The 27,953-nt window shown below is 53.8% G+C and overlaps 2 protein-coding genes across 3 annotated transcripts in view; both read right to left on the bottom strand.

Annotated features, from left to right (window-relative positions):
• Positions 1-3,445, bottom strand: part of RAB40C (RAB40C, member RAS oncogene family) — a 39,827-nt gene extending 36,382 nt beyond the window's left edge. For both annotated transcript variants that reach the window (XM_051631979.1, XM_051631980.1), the window contains exon 1: positions 3,235-3,445. In XM_051631979.1, coding sequence (XP_051487939.1) covers positions 3,235-3,388 — 154 coding nt within the window. In that variant the 5' untranslated portion in view covers positions 3,389-3,445. The remainder of the gene's footprint in view (positions 1-3,234) is intronic.
• Positions 3,446-12,936: 9,491 nt separating this feature from the next.
• The window catches only part of PIGQ (phosphatidylinositol glycan anchor biosynthesis class Q), a 31,783-nt gene continuing 16,766 nt past the window's right edge, over positions 12,937-27,953 (bottom strand). Inside the window, exons 5-11 of the mRNA XM_051631933.1 lie at positions 26,216-26,342; positions 25,138-25,291; positions 21,847-21,958; positions 19,006-19,086; positions 17,907-18,021; positions 16,918-16,979; positions 12,937-13,599 (exon numbers count right to left, since the gene is read on the bottom strand). Of these exons, the coding sequence (XP_051487893.1) occupies positions 13,447-13,599; positions 16,918-16,979; positions 17,907-18,021; positions 19,006-19,086; positions 21,847-21,958; positions 25,138-25,291; positions 26,216-26,342 (804 nt within the window). The 3' untranslated portion in view covers positions 12,937-13,446. The remainder of the gene's footprint in view (positions 13,600-16,917; positions 16,980-17,906; positions 18,022-19,005; positions 19,087-21,846; positions 21,959-25,137; positions 25,292-26,215; positions 26,343-27,953) is intronic.

The following is a 27,953-nucleotide window of genomic DNA, read 5'->3' as shown; positions in this document are numbered from 1 at the left end:
CCTCTCTGCCTCGGGAGAAGGAGCAGGTGCTGAGAGGAGGAGAGGGCATCTGGGGGAAAGGCAGGATTTTTGGTTCCTGTCTGAGGTCCTCCAGCTGTCAACAGAAGCAGTAGGACTCTGAGAATGGCACCCTGTCTCCACCACTGCAGGTTTGGGGAGTAGGGAGTGAAAGCTGGGAAGCTGGACAACATTGGCAGCCCAGAAGCACATGAATGTTCTCCCAAAAGCCCACACTTTTGCCAAAATACTAGTATGAAGGCTTAATTCAGGGCCTTTTGTGGCTGGCCAAGAAAAAAGTAAAAGTCCACCTCAGCTACAAACCCTCCTGGGGACAGGAGGTGACCATATCAGAGCAGAGATCCTGCTCTGCACGGCAAGTGCTTGGCCTGCTGCTCCTGGAGACTGATGAACCTGGTAACTTCAGCTAAGAAACACTAAGACACTAAGAAATACAGGTGTGACACATGGACCTCAAAACCAGCATTTTAAGGAGGGTTTAAGTCACCAGAGATTCTGTACTCAGTACCCTTGCAGCTGATCAGGGGCATCACTCACACCTCTTGTGGCAAAGGCCATCAGCACCCAGGGAGCAACAACCACCTCTGCTGGATGGACCAGACTCATTCCTAACAGCAGTGGAGGCTCAAGGCAGTGCCAAGGCCTTGCTGCACACCACAGGAGCTGCAGTGCTTCGTGTAGGATGTGCCTGACTTCACACGAGGAGCCAAAGCTGCGAGGCTAAGCCAAGAAGCGACGCTTCGGCTCAGGGATCCTGGACAAGGATGGACAGAAGGAACTAGGATGCTTTAAGAAAAACAAGGCTCAAACTGCACCCAAGGCTTCCAGGTGCAAGCAAGCAGAGGCTGCCTCCTGCTTACAGCTCACAAAAGAGATGCTGACTGAAAAAGGGCTTCTCACCTCTCGGGTGCTCACACCCAGATGCCCACGGAGAAGAGAGGATCCCCTCAGCCCCTTTTCTAGAGGCCAGGAGTGTGGCAGAAGGGCAGCAGGGAAAATAAGGACCTTCATTTACAGATGTCCACTTTTAAAGATCTGTCTCCCCAGAGCTGAGAGGACAATCTAGTTCACGCTGCATTTCAAATAACCTGTCAGAACAGCTGTAATTGGCCAACAGAGTAAAAGCAGCAGATCCCAACGAGACAGAGCTGGGTACAACATCTCTACCACTCCCCACCAGAGGTTAGGGATCTGAGCTTGACATCAGATGTTTCCATCACAAGATCAACCTAAAACATACTCCATTTCACACTGATAACAGCAAGTTCTGCTTCTGGACAGATCAAACAAGTAGTAGATGACACAATATTTGACTCAAATTGGGATGTGGGGTCTGGGAGGGAATGAGGAGGAGGGTAATGCACTTATGAGTAAAAGATTTACAGAACGTTTTACACATAACACCCCACCTCAGCAGTTGTGGGACAGTAGGTGTCAAAGAGGAGGCCAGGCAGTAGCTGTTCACAAAATCTAAGAGCCTTCACATCAGGGCATGGTCTGCCAGGGCAGAGTGAAAGCACACTGGTGGAGGAGCCTGCCCTGTCAGCACACACACCCCAGCTGTGCCTGAGAAGGAGGGAGTTGGGCTGCCAAGGCTGTCAGGAGTATCAGCATTCATAAATTCACCCAAAACTACTCCATCTGATTGATTGAGCACGTAGCTTCACAGAAGCACCAGAAGCAGAGACCATCAGAGTATATATTACTGTGAAAAAACAGCATGTGACCTAATTATCTAATCAGAAATGGGTTTGACTGCCCACAGATGATGGAAAGTTCTGAAAGTATTAGCTCACTGGTATTTATTTTCCTAGAATAAAAGATGGTGGAATTTTGTTGCTATAAACCAGTAGGCAAAGAGACAAAGCTTTGATAGTGACAGCCAATGTCACTGCTCTTTGGGTTTTATGTGTTTATCAAAGAACCCTCCCCACACTGTGCAATTGTACTTGTTACTCCTTCATCACCTGCTGCAAATCAGCATCAAAACAGTTTCTCTCCGAAGAAAATCCCACCTTTAACACCTCACTGAAAACAACCACCCCGTTACACTCTTCATCCCTCCCTGCTCCATAAACACTAACCCTGAAGAGCAGCTCTACAGCTCCCAGGTGGGGCAGGTTCTTCAGAGACACAAACTCTCTTCAGGGAAGCTTAAAAGCACCAAGCATCTCCTGGAAGGCAAACCACACCAGCCCAGCCAGACACCCAAGGAGATGAATGATACCACAGCCTTTGAGCTCCAGAATCTGCTGCTCTCATTTCACAAGCATCCTGACTTCTGAGTCACCAGCTCCCTGTAAATCTCTGCGGAGCAGGTGTGTGCTTGCATCAGCTCCCACCAAGCTGGTAGTAGCTCTGAGGACAGAGCACGCAGTCGGGAGCAGAGCCATGCCACTCCTTTTCACTCTAAATTCAGCCAGCTCCACACACAGAGCCTGGAGAAGCTCCCGGCTCCCTCAGACTCCTGCTCACAGGCAAAAACTGAGCACCACCTGCTCCAGCCCCGGATTTGGCTGCAGCGCTGATGCAGGGTCTGAACTGGATGGCTTCTGTCGAGCCCTTGGGGATGTTATTTCGCAGGGGGGTTGGGGGGAGGATGACAGATTGAAAACCACCCCAGGACCCGCACCCTGCCAGGCTGTGTTATGCTCTGACTGCGGCGAGGGGATGCAGGAAATAGCACAGCGCCACTCCTTGGCTCTTAATTATGGTCTTGTGACACTGTAGTTAATGGTCTGTCATGGGCTCCATTAGAAACCTTGATGTTTGCAGGAGGCGGACCCACCGAGCTGTGCTGGCAGCTACCGAGAGAGCAGCTCTGGCTTGGAAATAAGGCTCCAGGTTCTTTGTTACAGACCCTCTTCCCCTGCGTGCAGCCCAGCCCTGGCGTTAAACCCCCAGGGGCCACGGGAGACCAGCTCGTCTCTCCAAGCAGAGAGACCCTCTCGAGCTCTGCTGGGGAAGGGTCCAGCTGGGCTGGGGGGGGGTCACAGCCACCACCGGCCCCTCTGCCCCTCGCTGGCCCAATCCTCCTGCAGACCTTTAAAGATTTGAAGAAGCAACCGTGGCTTTTTCCACCACCAGCCGCGCGACCCCCGAGAAGCAGCCGATTAAAAAACACAACAACCCCCAACAAAGACACGGAAAACACCCCTCTCCCCCCCAAAGGGCGGCCCCCGCGGGCAGGGGGGTCCCTGCCCCAGCCCCCCTTACCGTTGCTGTAGGCGTAGGGGGACTCGGAGGCCCCGTCCTGCAGGCTCTCCAGGATCTCGCCCTTGCCCACGTCGCTGTCCCCCACCAGCAGGAACTTGAGGAGGTAATCGTAGCTCTTCACCGGGCTGCCCTGGGTTCCCATCCTCCCTCTCATCGGCGAGGAGGCCCGACCCGCATCCTCCGCCGGGGCTGACGAGGGGCTGCGGCCCCGCTCGGGGACCCCCCGGGCCTGTCCCCCCCCGCCGGGCCTGTCCCCCCCCGCCGGGCCTGTCCCCCCCCGCCGGGCCTGTCCCCCCGAGCGCCTCACGGCCGGCCCGCCGCCCGGCCTGCCATCTTCCGCCGAGGGACGCGCTGGGGACCTGGGCGGGAGGACGAGGAGGAGGAGGAGGAACAAGGCAGCCCGGCCCCGCCGGCTCCTCAGCGCCCTCCGCCGCTGACAAAGCCCCCGGGCCCGCCCGCACAAGGCACCGCCCGCCGGGCCCCCCGGGCCGGGCCCGCCGCGCTGCTCGGGGCCCGGAGCCGCCTCCGCCGCCGCAGGGCCCGCCCCCCGCCCGGCGCCGCCGACCATTGGTTCGCACAGCTGTCCGTCAAGGCTGGCCCCGCCCCCTCCCCACGGAGGGGCACGCCGGGGCTGCAGACTACAGGTCCCGGCGTGCCTTGCGGAGAGCGGCCATGGCAGCGCCCGGCGCGCCGGAGCGGGGCATGATGGGATAGCGAGGCTGGACGGGAGGGGCGGTGGGGCCTGGGCGAGCGGGGGTGGGGGGGGACCCGGGGGTGGGGGGATCCAGGGGTGGGGGTACCGGGGGCTGGGGGGGTACCTGGGGCTGGGGGTACCCGGGGGTGGGGGGTAACCCAGGGGTGGGGGGGTACTCGGGGGTGGGGGGGGACCGGGGGTGGGGAGAACCCGGGGGTGGGGGGTAACCCAGGGGTGGGGGGGGGACCCGGGGGTGGGGGGAACCCGGGGGTGGGGGTGGAACCGGGAGTGGGGGTATCGAGGGGTGGGGGCACCCAGGAGTGGGGGGTACCCGGGGGTGGGGGTATCCAGGGGTGGGGGGTGACCCAGGGGTAGGGGTACCCGGGGGTGGGGGGGGACCCGGGGGTGGGGGTATCGAGGGGTGGGGGCACCCAGGACTGGGGGGTACCCGGGGGTGAGGGGGGACCCGGGGGTGGGGGCACCCAGGAGTGGGAGTACCCGGGGATGGGGGTATCCAGGGGTGGGGGGTGACCCAGGGGTAGGGGTACCCGGGGGTGGGGGTACCCGGGGGTGGGGGTATCCAGGGTTGGGGGGGGGACCCAGGGGTGGGGGTATCGAGGAGTGGGGGCACCCAGGAGTGGGGGGTACCCGGGTTTGGGGAGTGACCCGGGGGTGGGGGCATTTAGGGATGGGGGGTGACCCGGGGGTGGGGGTATCCAGGGCTGGGGGGAATCCAGGTGTGTGTTCCGGGGGGCGAGGGGCCCACGCCCCCCGCTGCGGGTGGGGCAGCCTGGGCAGGGCAGGCGGGGGGAGCTGGGGCTGCAGCGGTGACATCCAGCCTGTCCCCAGGGGATGGGGACGGCCCCGCCGCTCCAGCCGCGCCTGGCCCGGGCTGGCCGGTCCCCATCCCAAACCCTCACCTCTGGGAGGTCCCAGCTCCACGAGGAGCCACTCCCAGGCCCAGTCCTGCAAGATTCCCAAGGGAAGGTGCTGGTGGCCAGCTGGGCAAGGGTGCTCATCAGCACACAGGGGTGCTGTGCCCCCCTCCTGGCTCCTCTGGTTGTGAGTGCCGGGGGGCTCCGGAAAGGGCTGGAGAGCATGGCAAGGGCGGGGGATGGATGGAGAGGTGGTGGTGGGAAGGGAGGATGCTTTTCCCTTTGGTCTTACTGCCAAACCGCCCTGGAAAGGGTAGAGGAGGTCCCGCGGGAGATGGTTGTGTCCCACCATGGGGGGGTGGGTCCCTCCCTGGGTCCCTCCCAGGGCTGGTGGCAATGGGTGAGCATCACCAGGGACAGGCGGGAGCGCCCACCCTGCTGGGAGCAGCTTGGTGCCAAACTGGTGTCACTGGGGGGGGGGTCCCGGGGCAAGGACATAGCCAGGACATGCAGGGACCTCACAGATGCCAGTGAGCAGTTCAGCTCCATCCTGATGGGCCAGCACAGGGCAAATAAAAGTGGTGTCGGGGGACAGGAGGGGACCCAGCAGCCTGCCCACCATCCTCCAGCACTCTCAGCCGTTGCTTTTGCTCCTCTTTCAGCTTTCAGGCTGCAGCCCCCAGCCCTGAGCACAGTGCTCCCAAACCTCTCTCCTGCCTCCTCCCTGCTCCTGTCCCAGTTGTGAATCCCTTCCCATCTGCCTGGTCCTGGGAGGACACCAGCATCCATCCCATCCTTCCCTGGATTGTACTACAATGATCCCCCTGTGCAGCCCTGGCTCCCTTGCTCCTGCTGCTTTGTTCCCCCCACCACCCCCCCAATCCCCTGCCTCTTCCCAGCCCTTCTGTCTCCCCGTTTCTACAATCCTGGGAGCCTGATCCTGCGTGAGACCCCCCAGCCTTTCTGTAACTGGTGGATCCAGGCTCTTGCTGTGCCCGTGCTGTGGAAGCCCTCCCTGGGGCTGGTGAGTCAGCTCCTCTGCTCTGCTCCCCTCCAGCCTCCACTCCTCCTCCTCCTCCCCCTCTGCTCCTTGCCCCGTGCTCCTCAGGTTGCAGTAGCAGCGAGACTTCTTGCTTCTATAAAATATTAATTGTTGCCCAGACCTGCCTGTTACTGCAGGACTGATTCACCCTCCTCCCTTGGGCTTTGCTCTGCATGGAGCACCAGGCCGGGACAGCTGTGCCCATGGGCACGGGGATGAACCCAGCACCAGCTCCTCTGCCAAAGATCCTGCAGGAATGGGGCTGTCAAAGGGAAATCTGTAAAAGGGGCTGAAGTGGGGCTGGCAGAGACCAGGCTCGTGGCAGCTGCCAAAGCCCAACTGCTGTGGTGGGGCAGCCAAGGGGACCTTCCACCCTGGTAGTGTCAGACTGGCAACGTGCAGGGGACCAGGGGATGGATGCATCTGTCCTGACATAAATCTGGGTACCACGATGCCCTGCCTGAGCACCCCGCAGGGTGGCAGGACCCCATGGGATGACAGGAACCCACGGGTGGCAAGACCCCACTGCCCCATCACACCTCTGGGGACAAGGGACCCTCCAGTGCTCTGGTGAGCTGTGTGCTGCATCTCCTGCCCAGCTCGGGGGGAGGCAGATGGTTGAGCCCTTCCCTCTGTGCTCACAGGTGAAGGGAGATGGCAGAGCTGCCCCCCCTTCAGCAACCCCCCCTGCCTCTGTGTCCCCTCCTGCAGCCCGAGGGCTTGAGCTCCTTTGCTGCCTTGGAGCCTCACCACCTAAACTCTTTGGAGGGGTGGGGGCTTGTTTTGATGAGGGGGTTGTATCCCTATGGGGTGAGGGCATCCTCACGCTCAGAGCTGCTCAGTTTGGTGCATCTGAACCAGCAGCTCCCACTGTCCCCCCAGCCCTGCCCCCCAAACAGCCCAGCTCATCCAGCCTCCGCAGAAGCAAAACGAAAGAGCAGAGAAAAGCAAAACGAAAGAGCAGATGTCCTGCTGACCCCCTCTGGAGCTGCCACTGCCAACAGAGTTCCCTGGGGAGCAGGGGCTCAGAGGGTTAAGCCTGTGGAGAAACTCTTCCCCCAGCACAGAGCCTGGGATGGTGGAGCAGAGGAAGTGGAGAGGGGAGACAAGTCCGAGAGGAGGGAAAAGCCATTCTTCCCGTTTCTCTCCATCAGCCCATTGCATCCAAAGGCTGCACAGCGTAGGAGCTGCAGTTTCTTCCCCTCCATCCTGTCCCTCACAGGTTGCACAGGCAGGCTCACGGAAAATGGAGCAGCCCCTCACAGAATCACAGGGAAAAACCAGCTGGAGGAGCATCACCTCCAGCCCCTCCCGGGCCTGGGGCAGGATCTGCCAGCTTTTTCTCCCACCATCTTTTTCTTAGTGTAACCAAAATCCATTTAAGTTCTCATTAACATGTTTAATTAAGCAAAAAAGCCCCACACCTGCCAGCAGAACACAGATCTCCATCCCTGAGCTTCTCAGACACCAGCACCTGCAGCTGGCACATGGACCCAGCCAGCAGGGCTCGGCTGTTCCCGAGGTGTTGGTCCCTGCAGGAGTGGTGGGAGTGGTTGGGAAGTCACCTTCAAATGGGACATATTAAAACAAACAGTGCATTGCTCCAACGGGAGCACCTGGGCTTCACCCTCCATCGTGGAGGTGAATGCTGAGAGAAAACGTGCTGATGCTTCTTCATCAGCACATCCAGCCTCCTCCTCAGCTCTCACGTGCAAACACAACCACACAGGCTGGTGATGAGCTGCAGATGTTTCAGCTCTCTTTTATAATACTGTATTTAAAACCTGACCATGTTATCAGCTGCAGGACTGATTAGAATAGTTGTGAAGTTCTGATGAACTTCCCCACTGGCAGATGCTGAAATAACCCAGTGGAGGGCAGATGTGTGCAGCCCCCTCTCCGAGTGCAGAGCAGGGCCCTGGTGCTCCCACCCAGCACGGCCACCACTCCTGAGCCTCATCCCCCTCTGGAAATGAAGGGTTTCCCTCCTGTCACCTGCAGCACAATCATAGAATCATGGAATGGTTTGGGTTGGAAGGGACCTTGAAGACCATCTAGTCCCAACCCCCTGCATGGGCAGGGACACCTCCCACCAGCCCAGGCTGCTCCAAGCCCCATCCAACCTGCCCTTCAACACTGCCAGGGATGGGGCAGCCACAGCTTCCCTGGGCAACCTGGGCCAGGCTCTCACCACCCTCATCATCAAAAATTTTCTCCTCATGTCCAACCTCAATCTCCCCTCTGCCAGTTTAATCCATTCCCCCTTGTCCTCTCCCTCCCTGCCCTTGTCCCAAGCCCCTCCCCAGCTTTCCTGGAGCCCCTTCAGGCACTGGAAGGTGCTCTCAGGTCTCCCTGGAGCCTTCTCTTCTCCAGGCTGAACATCCCCAACTCTTTCAGCCTGTCTTCATAATCACATGTACCCCCCTCATGGTCAGCTTGCTGAGACAATAACTGGGGAGTTTGAGCACTCTTGGTTTGAGGGCCAGGCCCACATGTGTGTAAGGACTGGAGGTGACACTGCCAGCTGAGCCTTGGAGAGGACAGACTCTTGCAAGCAGCTGTTCTCCCAGTGTAAAATGGTGAGCCAGGTGCAAAGATGGGCACACTCCTCTCACCCAGGAAGGCAGATCAGGTGCTCACATCAGGTTTGGATTGCTCTGCACATTTGTCCTGCACAATGGGATACAACCCAAACATTCCTGAACAAGCTGGTAAGCCCTGTGGCCTCAGTCATGTGGATGGATCAGCTGAGATCCAGGCACGTCCCATCTGTATTCTCAGCACTCTGGCACCCAGCACCCAGCACCAAGGCAGCTCCCTGATCCAGGCAGACCTGCAGGCTGCCAGCCCAGGGAATTCTGCTCCACAGCCCCTGTTTCCACTCTGTGATCCATATAGGCAGCAAGTTTGGCTGGAGAGCAAGCCACCAGGCCCAGAAAAACTGGCAAAGAGCAGGTCAGGAAACAGACTCAATGAGCAGGCAACCCCCTTTAACCACAGGGTCTTGGATACCCCCCAAAAGGCAAAGGGACTTGCTGAATCATCCCTGAACAGGACAATGTGGGACTGCAAATCTTTACATTTGCTAAGGGACTGAGTTCTGGTGTCTCCTGGCTCAGCATATCATGATGACAGGACAGGAGGTGATGGGCATGAATTGAAACTCATCAAATTCTGTCTGAAGACCAGGAAACACTTCTGCATTGTGAGGGACTGAGTGTGGCACAGGTTGTCCAGAGAGGTGGTGGAGTCTCCATCCCTGGAGATACTCAAAAAGCCATCTGGCTGTGGCCCTGGGCAATCAGCTCTGGTGCCCCTGCTTATGCAGGGGAGCTGGACCAGATGATCTTGAGAGGCCACTTCCAACCTCCACCAGTTTGTGATTCCGTGACGGTCTCATCAGCAGGTCTAACCAGTAGATCAGCAAGGGTTTGACTTAAGGAGCTGGTGTTGTGGCAGCAGGGTCAGGCAGCACAGGGCAGAAGGAAAGCAACTCCCTCTGCACGACGACCAAGCAGGAGATTTTCCTGCCTCACACACCTGAGAGTGCAACACATGGATGGTACCTCCGTGCAACATCTGGGGGCCTGGTGGTGTGTTCCCATGTGCCAGCAGAAGAAGGAACAGCCCAGCTGCAGGAGCAGGGAAAACTCCCCAAACCATAACCAGAGCCTTCAGGGCAGTGTAATTACTGAGATTTCCTTCCAGCCTTGTCACATGCTGTTCTGGTTAGGAAAGTTATTTCTCCAAGGCAGAATTTCTGCCTAGGATGGAGCTTTGCATGCAGCAAACCACTGTTGCCTTCACAAAACCAAAGCCCACGTAAAGAGGCCCAGAGAGTGCAGGGGAACCAGGGAGTGGAAGAAATAATAATAAGGAAATCCAGTATTAAAACAGTCTGCAAGATTACAGTCTTTGAATGGTGGCTGGCAAAGCCTGCTCGATGCCTGCTGTGGTAGGAATCAGAGGATCTGAAATCTTTAACTACTTCTCATCCAAGGACTATGGACAAGATGGATCTGAGGATAATTTAGAGCCAGAACCTTCTCAGCAGTCTTGTCCCTGAGGAAACAGTGGAATCCTAGGTTGCATAAAGAAGAGTGTGGCCAGTAGGTTGAGGGAGTCATTCTCCCCCTCTGCTCTGCCCTGGTGAGGCCACATCTGGAGAACTGTGTCCAGTTCTGGGCTCCCCAGTTCAGGAGAGACAGGGAACTGCTGGAGGGAGTCCAGGGGAAGGTGACAAAGATGACTGGGGGACTGGAGCATCTCCCTGATGAGGAAAGGCTGAGAGAGCTGGGACTGTTCAGCCTGGAGAGGAGAAGGCTGAGGGGAGACCTGATCAATGTATACAAGTATCTAAAGGGTGGGTGCAAGGAAGATGGAGACAGGCTCTTCCCAGTAATGCCCAGGGCAACGGGCACAAGCTGGAACATGGGAAGTGTCATTGAAATACGAGGAGAAACTTCTTGACTATGAAGGTGACAGAGCCCTGGGACAGGCTGCCCAGGGGGGCTGTGGAATCTCCATCTCTGGAGACATTCCAAACCCAGCTGGATGCAGCCCTGGGTAAAGTGCTCTAGGTGATCCTACTTCAGTGGGAGAGCTGGACCAGGTGATCTCTAGAGGTCCCCTCCAGCTCCAGCAGCTCTGTGATTCTGTGATTCAGTGAAATGCCAGAGCTAGGCCAGTCTGTGCTGCTGTGGGAGATGATGCTGATCCCAAGTTCTAATTAGGGAGATGACATAAGGTCAAATGTTCCTGAGCAGGATGTCTGCTGAGCTGCTGTCCTGCCTCTGCGCAGAATCGGAAAAGGGTGGGGGAGGCTGCTCCAGGCACAGCAGGGCCTGGGAAGGAAAAGGAGAGACGTGGCAAATGTCCAGCAGAAGAAACTCAAAGGCTCAGACACAAGGAGAGCACTGAACAAGGAACAGTGAGACAGCTCAGGCACCACTGCTGCCTGACACAGAACTGCACCCCAAGGGCTGTCAGTGGGGCTACTCGAGGTCTTCCATGTCGCAGCAGATTCAGGGTTTGAGGAGGAGCTTTATCTCAGTTGGATATTTCCCCATCCTGGAGTCAGTATCAGCCCTCAGTAAACAGACCCAACGCTGGAATGTCCAATGTGTTTGGCAGGTGCCCAATAGGAAGGTCACATCTGCTGGTTTTCATGGCTCTGTCCTGTCTCTGGGGCTTTCAGGTCACTTGAGCCCAAAGGACTGCCACGATCAGGACCACCATGAGCTGTTTGGCCTCACAGAAAGATTTGAAAAGCCAGGATATTAGGAATATTATTTTCATAAAGCCAAAGAAAAAGAGAGAGTTTCTCACAGCAGTTAGTGAAGCAAACTATGCAGGCGTGGGATGAAGCTGGGAGAACATAATTTAGTAGCTCCAGTGGAAAAATGAGAGGGAGGCAAAGTATAAATCTGCTCTGAGGAGTGCCAGGTAAGGATGGGTCTCCATAACTGACTTTAGCTGAGGTGAGAAACCCTGTCCAGACCATTCAACCACTAAATGGATCACAGCCTGGAGTTATTCACACCTGGAGTGGAGAAAAACACTTGGCCACTGATATTCCAAGAGAAGACACTGTTTGCACAGGAGTTCTAAGCACTGATGACTAAAGAAGAAGGAAGGTCTCTCCAGTTACTGCAGCCAGTGATGTCCCACCCAGAGCAGATGGTTGGGGGGAGCTGCCACACTGGCTTTCTTCAATGATCTGCCCTTCCTCTCTGAGTCAAAGTGAGGACACCACCCCTGGGTGCCCAGGTATCACTCCCTCCCTTCATGGTGTTCTCAAGAACACTGTCTGACTTTGGCAGCTCCTGTGTGTGCTAAGGAATGTCTGGACCAAGTACCTGGCTACAGAGCTGCATTTTCTCCCCATCAAGCTCTGACTGAAGAGGTGGTGGCTGCACCACAAGAGGCTTTAGCAGCTACAGACAAACCAGATCTATCTGGCCAGGGACACCTCAAAGCAGCAGGGTCACAGCCCCTTCTCTGTGACACCTTCAAGTCCATGGCTGAGGCCTGGGGCTGGAGGAGGTGATAAGAGGTGATAAGAGGTGATAAGGGGAAACTCTTCTCCTGTCAGTGAAGGTTCCCAAAAGCCCAGGGCTCCTTGCCATGGCTCCACCTGCTCCCACTGGAATATGCAGGCAGGCTCCAGAGAAGGGCTGAGCAATGCAGCCACAACACCTCCTCCTCCTCCATCCTTGGTTCCTTCAACAGAGAGAAGCAAGAGGCCTGGATGCAGCACATCTCCCCCCTGCCAGTTCATGCAGCCCCTTTGGGTGTGCAAGGAGGCAGCAGGAACAGTGAGACCAGGTCATGGCACCAGCTGGGGCCAGAGGAGGGAGCAGACCTGCAGAGAAGTGTATTTTTGTGTGTCAATGTCTACACAACAACCAAGCATCCCATGGGAGATGGAATTCCTGGGCACAGAGACACTCTCCTCAAGACAGGGAATAAAGACTCACATCAAAATGAGCACACAATTGGACTGGGACATGGAAAAGATGAGCACTGCTGCACTGGGGAGGCAGCATCCAAGCCAGGAAAACTCTCCTAGAAGAAACATCTATAGTTTCAGGGCAAGAAGTGGCTTTAAATCTCCTCTCTGAGATGACTTTGAAAGCTCCTTAACTATCAGAAAGTGCAAAAGATGAGGCACTACACGAGGCTCTCACCTGGGCCCTGAGAAACAGGGGGACACACTGACCATGGGAGGTCACAGGAGCAGCTCTGAGCTGATGGAGCTGGGGAAGGAGCTGGGATGCTGTGGTCTTCTGGAGCCCCACAGCTGGAGCTGGGCTTGATCTGCCCCACACTGGGAGTGGGTGCAGCAGCCCTGAGCCTTGGCAGAGATCACTGCCAGCCCCTGTGCCCTGCTCTCCAGTGCTGCTGTCAGCTCAGGGCTCAGCCCTCCCCAGAGCAATATTTGCTTTTGAAAAAAGTGTAGATGAGACCACACAGGCACAGATGTGCAGCAGGCTGTGCTGCTGAGCTCCAGCCTAACACCTCCAGTGGTGCTGCAGTGGGGGGAATCCCACTCAAAAGGAAAAGAATAAACATCCAATGAACCCAGCAAACCTGGCTGCACAGTTTTCAATCTATGACTCTACCAGCTGATCCTTCATCTTGGTTTTGATCAGCTGGCTTGAAGACTGAAGCATAAAAGGTCCAAAAGCCCCTTTGGCACCTCAGCACTGTGGCCTTGAGCCACCCAAAGGGCTGATGTGACATGGCCCTAAGAGCTCAGAGGGCAGGATCACCTCATCCCCTCATCCCCTCAACCCATCACCAGCCTGGTCAGGAGGTAACTCCTCCACAACACTAAGTTGGTTCCACGAGGCACTGGTGGGTTTGACCTTTTGCTTCAAAACTAATCATTAGCCTAGTGCCCAAGCACAGGGTAGGGGAAGGGGAAAGTTGAAAAATAATGTTTAAAAATACTTGCCTTTAAAAATTCAGCCCCTCCCATGTTACCAAAATATAATTCAAGGGATCCAGCAGCTGCTGGCTCCGAGATGCCTTTGGTCCCAAAGCAGTAGGATTCCATATGTTTTCCTGACCAAGTCTTTCAAGCCCTTTTGCTGTCTTTAGTCCTGCTTCTCTCCTTTGTGTTTCCAAGGGTAGATGAGCTCTCCAAGGAACAGCTTCTTGCAGAGAGACGTCCAGGAATCCTTGGGGTAGCAGCTGTAGGTTGGCAGCCTGTACATCTGCACCACACTGCCATAGGAGAGGGGGTTGATCTAGGAGGAGAAGAGGGAGAGCAGCAGTGAAAAGGGGTTGCAGTAAGAAACACAGACATTGACCTCTGGTAGAACATCAACACTGCTATTCACAAAGCCCCAGAATCCCTCTCTGGCTACCTAAAACTGTTCAGTCTTCTACAACATCCTGGAACTTTAACAAACTGAGCCTGATAAGAACCCCAGACTGGTTTGGGTTGGAAGGGACCTTCAAGATCACCCAGTCCCAACCCCCTGCATGGGCAGGGACACCTCCCACCAGCCCAGGCTGCTCCAAGCCCCATCCAACCTGCCCTTCAACACTGCCAGGGATGGGGCAGCCACAGCTTCCCTGGGCAACCTGGGCCAGGCTCTCACCACCCTCATCATCAAAAATTTCCTCCTCATGTCCAACCTCAATCTCCCCTCTGCCAGTTTCAATCCCTGCCCCCTTGTCCTCTCCCTCCCTGCCCTTGTCCCAAGTCCCTCCCCAGCTTTCCTGGAGCCCCTTCAGGCCCTGGAAGGTGCTCTAAGGTCTCCCTGGAGCCTTCTCTTCTCCAGGCTGAACACCCCAACTCTCCCAGCCTGGCTCCAGAGCAGAGCTGCTCCAGCCCAAGGATCATCTCTGTGGCCTCCTCTGGACCTGCTCCAACAGCTCCATGTCCTTCCTGTCCTGGGGACCTGTATGTCTAACCTAAACTCACACAGCTCATATTTCAAACACATTCTACAGCCTAAAGGCCAGGGACTGACCACAGCATTTATGGGACATTTTGCATGACAATAAGTGACCTCATTGCATTGTGGTCATTGACAGATAGCTAAAAAACCCCAAAAAATAGGAAGAAAAGGAAAAGACCAAAGAATCCTGCCCCCAAAACAAAAAGCATTAAAACCTGTGTGATTGTTTCTGCCCATTTCCTCAGCTGTAGGCAAAGCAATATGTTTTAAGTGCAAACATGCTGGGGGAGGACAGGAACTGCTGCTTCACGAGGGAGATCCACAGTGTATGTTCCTGTGACTATTAGCTACGTGGGCTGGAAGCTTTGGACACAACATTTCTTGTTGAAAACCATCCCTAGGCAGGGTGGTGATACTGAGCAGCAACACCTGCCTGCTGAGAAATAAATAACCAGAGCTGGTTTTGCCCCTAGCACAAGAGATGTGTCTGCCTCTCCTTTAGAAATGGAAACAAACCAGCAAAACCAAAGCCACCCTTCCTCAGGGAAGTGGCAGGATGAGCTCCTTCTGTGCAATCTCTGTAGTTCCAAAGCTATAATATACCCTGATACATCTGATATTATACACCTGATAATATGCATTTATTTTTTTTTCATCATGGAGCTGTTCAGTTTTCCCTTCCTCTTTTGCTCTATCCCTGTTCAAAGCAGTCCCTGGGGAAGATGACACTTCCATGGATGGATCACACCCCTGGTGTCTCCTCACGGGTCCATCAGTTCAGCTGAGCCACGCAGCCAGAAACATTTCTTCATGTGCACCAAAACAAATCATTTTCAACACTAACGTAAATACTGAGCTAAGTCAGGCTTCCTGGAGACAATTAAGTAGCATTTGGAATGGAAAATATCATCCCCTGCCCTCCACTTGCCTGTGTCTGGACTTCACATTACAGTGACATGAACTCAAAAATAAAATAGAACCACGTGGCTGCCCCACGAGCTGAAGGTGAATGCTCAAAACCAGCATTATTGATTTCTAATCCATCACCAGCATCCCAAAGGACAGCTGTGAATGTCTCAGTCACCTATAGCTTAAATTCTTTTGGGCATAGCTAGGTGCATCCAGCCTTACTTCCCACCCAATATGGCTCCAGAGGGCAGGGGAGGGGACAAAACCCCTGTGGAACTTCTAGAAAGGAACATCATCATGGACCATGAAGAAGAATGTTAGTATGTCACTTAAAAATAGGCTTTGTAGATTGTCCTCCCTAAAGACCTATCAGAAAGTGGCATATTCAGCAGGATTTCTGACACAAGCCCATTTTTCACTTTCACCAGCACAAGAGAGCAAAAAAAGGTGCCTTTATGGGCTCCCTGCTCATTATTATTTGAGCAGAAGGCCAAGAGAGACATCCACTAAAGCACTTCCACCTCTTCATGTGATGACTTCCACTGTATTCTAGACAGCAAAAGGATCTTTCTGCAGTGGTCCAAGGAAAATTCATCATATTCAAATGACTCACTGCCTCTGCTCCCCAGGTCATGATCTTTTTCCTCTGGAGAAGCAACCCCCCCTCATCTCACAAACACACTGATGCCAAATCATCTGCTCAGCAGCTCTTGGGCCTGGTTTTCTTTTTATGGAGGCATGGAGAATGACAGATGTTGGTTCTTACACCTCTGCCCTCCTGAAAGGCAGGACCTGGGAAGTGCTGGTTTTGCCCTAGAAGACATCTGCTGATGGGATTCCCTCTGGAATTCCTGTGAGCTGATGAGCTGGTTCCGTGCTGATCCAGGGGCTGCACCATGATGGAAAAAGCAAAAGGTCTGGGAAGCTGCAGTTCATCCCTTCCCACACACTCCCCCAGTGCCCAAGGGTTTTTTATACATTCTGTACACAACCTGCAGACTCTCCTCCTGGGATGGAGAGAGCAAGAAAAGTGACCTGTGATACAACTAAGTCAGGACATGGAAATAGCCCAGACACTGCTGAGTGTGTAATGAGAACTTCACTGCTACCATCACACCATTTCTTGGCAGAAAAGCATTTCCTTTGGTCCCTCTGATGACAGAGCATGGAAACGGGAGGATAGAAAACCCAGGTAACCTTTTTTTTTATGCACCTTGCCAGAGCAACTCAGGAGAATAACGGGAGGCCCTTCCCTCTCTTGTCTTACCCAGGCCCTCATCCTGCTGGTAGCACAGAGCAGTGAAGGTTTCTCAGCACATCTGGAGGCAAACACCTTCCACAGGCCCTTCACCCTCATTCTGGATGGTTTAGCTGCCTCCCTTTGCCTCTCTTTGTTCAGCAATTATTCAGGCAAAGCTCCACAGAGCCAGGAAGCGACGTCAAGTCCTAATTCCAGAAGGAACAGAGCTTTGTGCTTCTCAGACCTTTCCCATTTCATGTCACACCATTCCAGATGCTGCATTTTCTCTAAACACAGAATCCAGGCAGGGTAATAAAAGAGAAGAGAAAGCAGCAGCCAGTGATGGCCATGTGAAAAGCACTCCCCTTGTTCCAGCCTTTCCCAGCTGACATTCTTTTAAGCAGGGCCTGTCAGTGGGAGCAGTTTCAGAACTGCTAGAGAAGAGAGAAGGAGCCTGGGGTCAGTGTGACCTGCAGCAGAACATGTCACCAAGGGCAGGAGGGACTCACCTGCATGAGGAGTCGAAGAGGTTTTCCCTCCTGCTGCTCGAGGACTCTGAACTTCACACCAGCTGAAAAGAAACAAAACAAGGACATCAAATCCATGGTGGAGAAAATCCTGGGCCATTTGTGCTCTGGTGGCTGAGCACTGACTTCCTGGAAATGGAGGCTTTAACCTTTCTTGACGTGTGAACCCTTCCACATCTTCAAAAGGAGGCACAGATTCTCTCCATAGGGGTTTTAATCATAGAATCTCAGACTGGTTTGAGTTGGAAGGAACTTTAAAGATGACCTGGTTCCAACCCAGGTGACTTGTGCTTGCCTGGATGTCATTTCTAGTTGCCACAGGCTCCTGATTCTGCTTCAGCATCAAATGTTTTTCCACTGACATCCTCACCCTACAACAAAGCTGGTGAAGGGACTGGAGGGAAAGTCTGATGAGGAGAGGCTGAGAGAGCTGGGGTTGGTTAGCCTGGAGGAGACTCAGGGGGGACACTCTCACTCTCTACAACTACCTGAAGGGAGGTTGTGGTCAGGTGGGGTTGGGCTCTATTTCCAGGCAACCAGCAACAAGACAAGAGGGCCTGGCCTGAAGCTGCTCCAGGGGAGGTTTAGGTTGGATAACAGGAAGCACTTCCTCATGGAGGGGGTGATTTACCATTGGGATGAGCTGCCCAGGGAAGTGGTGGAGGCACCATCCCTGGAGGTGTTCAAGGAAGGGCTGGAGGTGGCACTTAGTGCCACGGTCTGGAGATGTGGTGGTGTCAGGTCACGGGCTGGACTTGATGATCTTAAGGGTCTTTTCCAGCCTTGGTGATTCTGTGACTCCATGAGCTCCTTGCAGTAACTGCTCAACAGTGTCAACAACTTCATGGCTTGAGCCTTGGTCTCTTTCCTGCCCCTCCCTGCATCCTCTTCTTCAGAAGTGACCCTCTGCATCACTCAATGCATCGTGCAAAATCCTTCCACTCGTGCACGTGCAGAGCTGAAGGACTTACCTGCAAGCCTGTAGGATCTGCAGAGCCGAAGGATGATTGAATAAAGAGGCAGAGAGTCAATCAGGTCCACCAGGAGATGTATCAGGCCCTGCACAACCACCACCAGCAAGCGGAGCTGCAGGGAAAGGCTTTAGTAAGAAGGTCTTGGAGAAAAAGAAGATGCAACACCTGCAAACTCATGAGCTGATCTGCAATCTGACACTGCTATGTGCTAAGCTAAAGAGTCCCAGGGTGGGTTTGATGTCTCAAAGCCCTGGGCACCCAGATCCTGTGTGAGGTTCCTTCACAACCTTGGCTTAGGGGTGTCACTGAAAGGAAGATCCCGAGGCTGTGACCTGCAAGGACAGGGGAGCTGTTCCAGCTTCAACAGCCACAGTCCCAAAGGGAGAACTCAGGCTTCCACGTGGATAAACCCCTTCACTCTGTACCAGTGAGTGTAATTCCTTCTCTCTCCACCAGTGAACCAAAGTACCGTGGCTCTGCCTGAAGAAACCCCAGGCAGAGGATCTAACCATGAGCAAAGGAGTCAGAAATGAGCTCCCTGCTCAGTGTTTTCTGTCCCCTGATGAAAGCACCTCCTTTTGTCAAGCTGCCTTCATTTTTGCTGCCACCCTCATCTGAAAAGAGAGACCTCAAAAAAGGTGTTGAAACCATCTGATGGCCCCTGTCCATGGGAAATGTTGCTCCAGGCCTCTGAGAGGACTGAGCATATTGGGGGAAGAAGAGTAAAAGAAAGAAGTCCAACCCTCTGAACAAAGCCTGCCTGAAAGTATTTAACACAGCAAGTTAATTCCCTGGAAATAAAAAGAAGTTCTGGATCAAACTAGAGGGGCCATCACCCCAGATGTGGGATGGAGGAATAATAAAAAAAATTGCTTCTGTGTCCTGTTGACCAGGATTTGCTGGGAATTCCCTTTGGAGAAACACAAACACATGTCCTGAATTCCACTTGCTTGGGCTACACAGGCTGTGTGAGAATCCCTCCTGGGACACCCAGATTTATATCTCCTCTGTGGATGACAGTAAATGAGGAGGAAACCTTTGGTGTGTGTCTCAGAAGACCATCTCTGACAGGCTTCAAGGGCTGAATCTTACTTACCAGGGTAAACACCAGATAATACAGAGCAGTTGTAGGCAGGAGGAACAGCAGGATCGTAAAGAGCAACGTGCCAATAAATAACTGGGGAAAAAAGAGAAACACAATCCTTAGAAGAGCAATGGCAAGACAAAATCAAAATAAAATAGGAAACTGTGAGGCAACGTGAGTTTGCAAGACTCCTTAAGGTGTTTTTTCACTCCCTCTGTGCACAGTGCTGTTACCTGCAATATTTTCAGTGCTGCTTCTCTCACTGGGCCTTTTCAGAAGGCTCCTGATCACAGGAGTATGTCTAGAAAGATACATCAGCTGGATCCTGACAGCATTTTTCCCTTTACACACAATCCTCAAGATCTCCTATTTCAGGCCAGCTTCCTCATGACACAAGAGTGATAAGATCAGGCTGTTTGTCCACCCTCTGTCCCTGCAAGTTCTAAAGCCATTGGTCTTTTTTTCTTTTTTTTTTGTTACCAGGAGAGGGTGGAAGGGTGCAAAGAAGTCAAAATTTGGTGGGAAACTTTGCAGAGAATCAGGAAATATTTTTGTTCCTCCTCGTCCTATTGGAACAAGCAGCTTGGGAAAAGCTGACAAAAGCTGGTTGCTAAACATTCCCAGCAGCAGCAGCAGCCAGCTGGTGAGTCCAGCCTCAGGACTCCTGCCCCTTGCTTGGTGGGAAACTGGGAGAGAGAAAGAAGCAGGAGTTACTGGGCTCGGGAGGAGCAATATTGACAGGTAGAAGGAGAAAAATCCATAGGAAAGCAGGTGTCATCAACTCCACTGCCCACAGAAGAAGTGATTTTTATTCTGGGCCAGCCCAGTTGGTTTAAGTCTAACTAATTCCAACGGGGAGAAGTGCTGAGTTGTGACTAACAGGGACCTGAGTCTCCAGTTTTCAGTCACCACTTGCAGAGGAGCGAGGCCACAGGAGCACTGAGCACTGTCACTGCTGCCAAGAGAGATCACGGCCGTGGTGCAGTGTGAAAGGGAAACACCCAGCCTGTCACAGAGGTGCATCAACATCCCACCTTTAGTCACGTAACCAGAAACAGATCATAACCCAACCCATTCTCTTCCCAGCAGTTGTTTCTCCCCTCCTTTATCTCTCCACTGAGTTGCTTAACATCTCCAAAAGTCTTTCAACGTCTGCTTGGAATGTTTCTTCCCACTCAGGCCAACATTGTAATTCCCACTGGCCTCTGGAGCAGCAGGATGAATCCTGAAGTGCCAAACTGGTTCTCCTCAAAGTACACAGGGACTGAGCCCTGACACAAACTGCCTTGCTGGGACAGAGGCTCTCCCCTTCCCATCACCAAAGAAACAGGAAAGTAGCTGTGGTGTGACAATCATAGAATCCCAGACTGGTTTGGGTTGGAAGGGACCTTCAAGATCATCCAGTCCCAACCCCCTGCATGGGCAGGGACACCTCCCACCAGCCCAGGCTGCTCCAAGCCCCATCCAACCTGCCCTTCAACACTGCCAGGGATGGGGCAGCCACAGCTTCCCTGGGCAACCTGGGCCAGGCTCTCGCCACCCTCACAGCAAAGAATTTCCTCCTCATGTCCAACCTAAACCTCCCCTCCTCCAGTTTTAAACCATTCCCCCTTGTCCTCTCACTGAAAGCCCTTGTCAAAAGTCCCTCTCAAGATTACCTGTTGCAACAGAGATTGAGGCACTGGCCCTGGAATCACCAAATATTACTGCATTATTTGAGTGGGGTTTGGAACTGCTGGCGTGAGGCAGCTCAGGCTCTGCAGAACTTTTGCCCAGCACTGCAGAAATCCAGAAGAGCTCACAGGGTTTGGCAAAAAAGCTGCCTCTGCTGCTTGAGTGAGAGTGTGTGGGCCCAGCTCCAGCCCACCGGGAGTGAAATGGGGCCTTTTAATAGAAACACTGGCACGTCTGTTGCTGTGGCAACACTGCTGGGCACCACTTCTCACCCTGCCTCCCTCCCCCAGCACCCCTCCCCAGCTCCAGGAGCTGTCAGCATCTGCAGCACCCACCAAAGCTCACCAGGGTGCCTTGCAGGTGCTCAGCACTTGCCAGAATTAGGACCCCTGCACATGCAGGGAAGAGAAGGGGCACTGCAGAGCAGCAGGGTCCAAGAACTTGGTTGAAGAGCTGTGGATGCATCCAGAAGAGTGTGGCCAGGAGGTCATGGGAGGTTCTCCTTGCCCTCTACTCTGCCCTGCTGAGGCCCCATCTGGAAAACTGCTCTGGGCTCCCCAGTTCATGAAGGACAAGGAGCTACTGGAGAGAGTCCAGCCCAGGGCCACAGAGTGAGGGGCTGGAGCATCTGCCTGTGAGGAAAGGCTGGGAGAGCTGGGGCTGCTCAGCTGGAGAGGAGGAGGCTGAGGGGGGATCTCCTCAGTGCTGGGCAGTATCTACAGGGGGTGGCAGGAGGGGGGACCAGACTCTTCCCAGGGGTGTCCAGTGACAGGACAAGGGGCAATGGGCACAGGCTGGAGCACAGGAGGGTCAAGCTGAACATGAGGAACAACTTCTTTCCTGTGAGGGTGACAGAGCCCTGGGCCAGGCTGCCCAGAGAGGCTGTGGAGTCTCCTTCTCTGGAGACATTCCAAACCCAGCTGGACGTGTTCCTGTGAAATCTGCTGTAGGTGACCCTGCTCTAGCATGGGCTTGGCCTAGATGATCTCCAGAGGTCCCTTCCAACCTCCATCACTCTATCACTCTATGGATGCAGGGTGCCACAGTGTGCACTTGTTCTGGGCACCACAAAGTCTCCTGTGGCTTCTGTCTCAGTATTAGTAGAAGCAGGAGAAAGGGCAGAGTAGATATTGCCCATGGGCAGCATCCTGCAGGGAGTCCCAGGCCCTGCAGCACTACCTGGTCCAAGTCATAGGAGCAGGAATCCACCCTCTGCCGAAGGACATTCCACTTCTTCCCACGGAACAAGCGCCAGAGAGATGACAGACCATAAATCTTGAGGCAGTAGAGCCTGTGCAAAGAGAAGACACTGCATCAGGGCTGTGAGCTCTCCAGCTTCAGCAGAAACCAGCTGTCACCATCCCACCCCTGCACCCACACACTCACCGACGCCACAGAGCCCGGGAGGGGTGTCCTGGTTTAAACAATAAGGATGAACCACAAAGCAGGAGGCAAAAGGGATCAGCTGAGAATGACACAGAGAAAATCCTGACTGCTCAGGGAGCCCTGCTGGGGCTGGCCCCTGCCGTGGGCAAAGCAGGCTACTGCAGACAGCTCTGGGCCACTGCAGGGCAGTGGCCACAAGCCCCGGGGCTGTGGCAAGGCCCTTGGTTTCTGCTCCCCTCGATGAAGAGGTTGGCATGTGAAAGTGGCAGGTGCTGCTGGGTGGCCCCTGGGAGCAGCAGGAATGGGCAGCCCCAAACTGCCACCTGCCCTGCAGCAACAGAGGCAGCAAGTGCATCCCCCTGAGCTCACCCTGTCCCTCTAGTTCAGATCTGCTCTGTCTTCCTTGCTTTATAGAATCACAAAATCATGGAACGGTTTGGGTCAGAAGGGACCTTTAAGATCATCTAGATCCAACCCCCCTGCATGGGCAGGGACACCTCCCACCAGCCCAGGTTGCTCCAAGCCCCATCCAACCCGTCCTTCAACACTGCCAGGGATGGGGCAGCCACAGCTTCCCTGGGCAACCTGGGCCAGGGTCTCACCACCCTCACAGCCAAGAATTCCCTCCTCATGTCCAACCTCAATCTCTCCTCTGCCAGTTTTAATCCATTCCCCCTTGTCCTCTCCCTCCCTGCTCTTGTCCCAAGCCCCTCCCCAGCTTTCCTGGAGCCCCTTCAGGCACTGGAAGGTGCTCTAAGGTCTCCCTGGAGCCTTCTCTTCTCCAGGCTGAACAACCCCTTCCCACCCCTTCCACAGCAGGAGTGGCCAAGGTCCTACCCCTCACATTCAAGTCAATGCAGTTCAATTTTGCCTCCACAGCACAGAGAGGCAAGGGAAGGGCAGGAGCCCCTGCACCTTCCTGAGTAAACCTCAGCTTCCAACACCCTTGGGAAGTGGAAGAGATCAACTAAATGCCTGGTGACAACCATTCTGCAGCCTCTCCTTAGGCTTTTGTAACTTGGCTACGACACCTGGAGCTACTTCCCTGCCAGCAAATGGTGAGAGAAGAAGCCTGGTGTGATAAGGGGTGGGAAACTGGGACACCTATGGAATAACACGGAGGGAGAAGGAGGCCCTAGAATGGAGAAGAGGCTCAAAGAGCCCTGAGCAGCAACATACAGCAAGGAGACACAGCCAACATGTGGGGCAGAGCAGAGCTGAGAAAGCCTGAGCAACAAAAGCTAGACGGGTTAACCCACCCAGTTCAGGCACAGAGGCTTCACAGATTTCAAGGCAACATTGTGAGAGCAGAGGCAAGGAGTCATATCCAAGAGAAGAATCTGGTTTGAGGAACTCCAGCTGCTTCAAGGAAGTAGCAGGTGCCCCCAGCTCAGCAGGCACAGACTCCCTAGGCAGGAGAGTGGCAGGTTGCTGGTCCTCCCCTGCCCCGTGGCTCTGACAGACCACACACCCCCTGCCCACCCTGGCGTGGCACCACCAGCACCTGCCCCACCTTCCCCAGCTGCCTGCACACACTTGCCCACTTTTGTTTCACCCTGGGGTTTGTTTCAGAAGGGGATCTCAGGCTTCACCAACACCTGAATCAGCAAATTCTTCCACCAGCTGCAGGAAGGCAAGGTGTTGTGGTGGCTGTGTTGATGTGGGTGACTCCAATCCCTTTCTGACTCCACAGGGCACTTGGCACAGCAGGGACAGCTTGGTGCCAGTGGCAAGATGACATGGAGCTGCCCTGCCCTTGTAGCCAACTGGCAGGAGGGCAGGCTGGCTCCCTGCAGCTCCCAGGGAAAAGCAATCAGCTGAGAAAATGCTTTCCCTGTTTCCAGTCTCTGCACAATTAGGAGGAGCAAGGCCACTCCTCACAGACCCAAACACATTCCAGTAATTAGAGGTGTTGGGAAGAGACTCCCCAGGACTGACATTACTGGTTTGGGGTGAGCCCAATGCTCACAAGAGACTCGATTCATTAATCCCATCTCAACGTTTCTAACCGACCTCTGAACTACCCATAACTGAAGTTGCACTGTTGCTTCTGCTGTCTGCAGTGTGGAGCCCTCTGCTCAGCCTGGGGAGGAACAACGACTTCATAAGCTACAAGTTCCTTTAGTTATTACCTTGTCTCTCATCTCCTCAGCAGGAGGAATCCCGGGGGTCCCAGGTGTCCAGGACCACCCCCCAGGGGAACCCCAGTTCTAGGGGACCCAGGCATCTGTAGTAACCCCCCAGGGGACCCAGGTATTTGGGAGCCCCCCCCAGGGGATCCCCAACTCCCCAGGGGATGCAGGGGTCCAGGACCAACTCCCAGGGATGCCCCCCCACCCCTGCCCCAAGGGAGCCAGGTGTTCAAGGTGACCCCCCCCAGGGGCTGCTGGTGCCCCCCTGCAGCAGGGGCTGGTGGATGGCAGGACCAGGGTGTGCTGGTGGGCACTGTTTGTGCAGTCACCCTGCTCTGCCCGTGCCCCACAGGCCTCTGCACACTCACACACTCCCTCAGGGCCTCTGCTCAGGTCTCAGACCACGAGGCCCTTCAGCAGGTCCAGACAATGACACCACCAAGGTGTCACAGCTGTAACCCCAAACCTGCCATCCGTGCTCCACAACACAGATAAGAACCTCTGAAGAAGAGCAGAGGTGGGGACGTTGGGGACTTCTCCAGAATACAAGGGTTCCCCTTTCCTCCTCCTCTCTTTCAGTTTCCCTCAAACCTGGGGAACAGTTCCCCCTGCACTGAGCAGGGTGCAGCTGAAGACTACCCTAAAACTGAATCAGAGGGATGGCCTGAACTGCCTCCTTGTCCTCTGCCTCTCATGTAGCTTGATTTTTCCAGGTCACCACCACAATAATAAATATTTAAACACAGGAGAATGGAAAGATTAGTGACTTGTGCTGTGGCCATCACTTCTGCATGCATAAAAGAATGCAATAAATTAATTGCTGATTAAATTGTGAACTCAAGAGCACTACACCAGGATTGAATGCTCCACAAATTAAAAACATGGCCTGAGTGTTCAGTGGCTCTTCTCTCCAAACATACCCAAGACCCAAGACCAAGAGAGATCAACCCACCTGGCTCCATAGACATAGAAGCAGTAGATGTGGAAGGTGAGAAGGGCAATGATGTCTGAGAGGATGCAGAGAGCCACGGTCAGGCCCAGACAAGCTGACAGACCAACATACCAGAGGATCATCTCAATGAACGGGGACATCAGGTGGATGTAGCCTAGTGGACATGGAAGAGTGTCAATGTCTGACTGAGACATCAGTGCTGACATTCTCAAAAGACTGATTTCCCCCACCCTATAACATCGCTCCAGAAATCACAGCCACAAAAACTTGGAAGTAAAACTGGAAAACTCCTTTAGATGCCACCTTCTGTTTCTGAGGCCCAACAAAAACTCTCACTCCCCCCAGGTTTCTGTCCAGGTGTGACAGTTCTGTGAGCACAGAGGACATGCTTAGCTTCAACAGAGCAGTCACCCTGCTCCACATGGGATTTGCTTTTCTAGATCTGTGTCCAGCTGCACACATCAACCTTCTGGTGGCTTCTGTAAAACAGAAATGTGGAGGCACAGACTCTTTCATCACTGAAGTGGAGCAAAGGGACAGAAACAAGACCACACATGATTGGTGAGCAAAGTTAATCTGTGTAATAACTAAGGAGTTCATGCCCATTGTGACTGTTGTCCTTCATCTAGACACTTACCAAGGATACAAGGGGTGTGACATTTCAAGGAGGGACAGGAAATAAAATTGCACTGAGCTGAAGTCAGTGACAGGACAGGGTTGGCATTTGCATCCCAAGAGCACACTGCTCATCCCCATTCTTCTGCATGGCAAAGACTGAAATCCTACACCAGACCTGCAGCCTTCCCTTGGACACTCACCACTGATGGCCCCAGGGAAGCAGGGTCTGCTCTGATCTGCACTTCTTGCAAAGCAGCAACAGAAGCACTTTATTTAACATGCATGACTTCCTGGTGTGGGAATCCAACCTTGGCTTGCATTCCCACAGCAGGAAGACTCCCAGACAAGTCTGTCCTTGCAGGAGTGCATTTTGATTCATTATTCACCTCTAGGCAAACATCAAACCCTCAGGAAGGAAGAGATGAAGAGCGGGGCTGAAAAGTTAAACAACTGCACTTACTAATCCACAGATGGATGTGGTAAAGGAAGAAACGGCCCAGAACCTGATCCAAAGCTCTGTTCATTTTCAGTCCTGCTGGTGCTCCCATCAACCACTGGAGCAGGTCCTGGAGCTCTTCAGCTACGTGCTACAAGGAAGCAAGGAGATAAAAGACATCGAACAGGTCCACTGCATTGTACCTGCTGCCCCCCCCAAGTATTCTTACCATGTAGTCACCTAGTTAAAAAAAAATCCAAACAGCCACTTTACAGACAGGTTGGTAAAACAAAATGTGTCTTTATTGGCTCTTCAATCCAAACCTAAAAGCACAGAGGGAGCTGCACTGGTTAAATGGTCTCAGTGCTGGGAACATGAACCTAGGGTTTGTTTTAGAGCCACCTCTGGGAGACTTGCACAGTATGATTTCTTGGTGTAATGAGAGTTCTTGAATAGATGGCAAAGGTTGGGCACAAATCAACCTCTCTGGACAGGTGAGAAGAGTGCTGTGAGGACTTCACCAGCCCAGGCTGCCCAGGGAAGCTGTGGCTGCCCCATCCCTGGAGGTGTTCAAGACCAGGTTGAATGGGCCTTGAGCAACCTGGGCTGGTGGGAGGTGTCCCTGCCCATGCAGGGGGCTTGGAACTGGATGATCTTTAAGGTCCCTTCCAACCCAAACCATTCCATGATCCTCTGCTGTACTATATTTCAGTACTCAACTGAAAAGTCAGACCTGAGCAAGCAATCTAATGATGGGGAAAGGTGCCAGGATTTTAAAATGGGGTAGATGGCTGTGTGCCCAGTGCCAAAAAGAAAAAAGCAAGGCAGAAAACACAATTATATGAATGTATTTCATACCTAAACAAACTTTCTTAACGTTCTGTGGTGTTCTAGGCAAGATGAACCACACCAGGGAGCTCCTGCCCACCACCACCATGTCCCTGCAGAGACACACCCATGGCAGTCAAAAAGAAGCCCCTGGAATCATTGAGAAAAAAGCCTGATGGTGCTTGTCCCCGACTCACTTTGCCTCCCAATTTCTGGTGATTTCATCCCAGGCTGATGGTATTTACTGATTTTCTCTCTCCACCCCATCACCCTGCCTGAGGTGCCCCTTGCAGCTGGTAGGTCAGAAGGTGGGGTGGCTCCACTCCTTGGTAGCTGACTGACCCACCTAAGCTGAAACCAGTGGTGAAGTTCAGTTACCAGGAGGGGAACTGAGGCAGCTGAGAGAAGAAAACTCCAGCAAAAAGATTTGGAACGTACCTGGAAGAAGTGACCTCCCACACTGTCCTACATGAGCAGAGCTGGTGAGGAAAGGTCTTCTGCCTCTGAAAATCCCACTTGTGGCCATGTCCATGCAAGTGAGCTGCACTGCAAATTGTGCAGGTGTAGGAGAATCCAGACATGCTGCCTAAAGCTGATGCACTGTAGTCTACTTTCCCCACCATTCACATGGATAATTTCCCTAAGGGAAACTTCCTAAGGGGAAATTATTTCCAAGGAATGATTCCCTTGTATTATTAACCAACAGGATCCTTGCAAAATGAGTTTCTAAACATTTACTTTTAGTGTAGTGGCAAAATTAAGGGCTCCATCTTCCACTTACCCCAAAGGATTGCCTTTTTATTTCACTCCTTTTCCCTCTGTCTCCCTGCAAGTCAGAACTGATTTGAACCCACGGATCTTACCTCTGTGGCCAAGAAGTGTGAGCTGCTTTATAAATAGACTGGGTTTAATATTTAAAGTGTTGGATTGGTAA

The sequence above is a fragment of the Apus apus genome, chromosome 14 (assembly GCF_020740795.1).
Source record: "Apus apus isolate bApuApu2 chromosome 14, bApuApu2.pri.cur, whole genome shotgun sequence".
Lineage (NCBI taxonomy): Eukaryota > Metazoa > Chordata > Aves > Apodiformes > Apodidae > Apus > Apus apus.
Note: the sequence above shows the minus strand (reverse complement) of the source record. Positions and strands in the feature narration are given on the sequence as shown.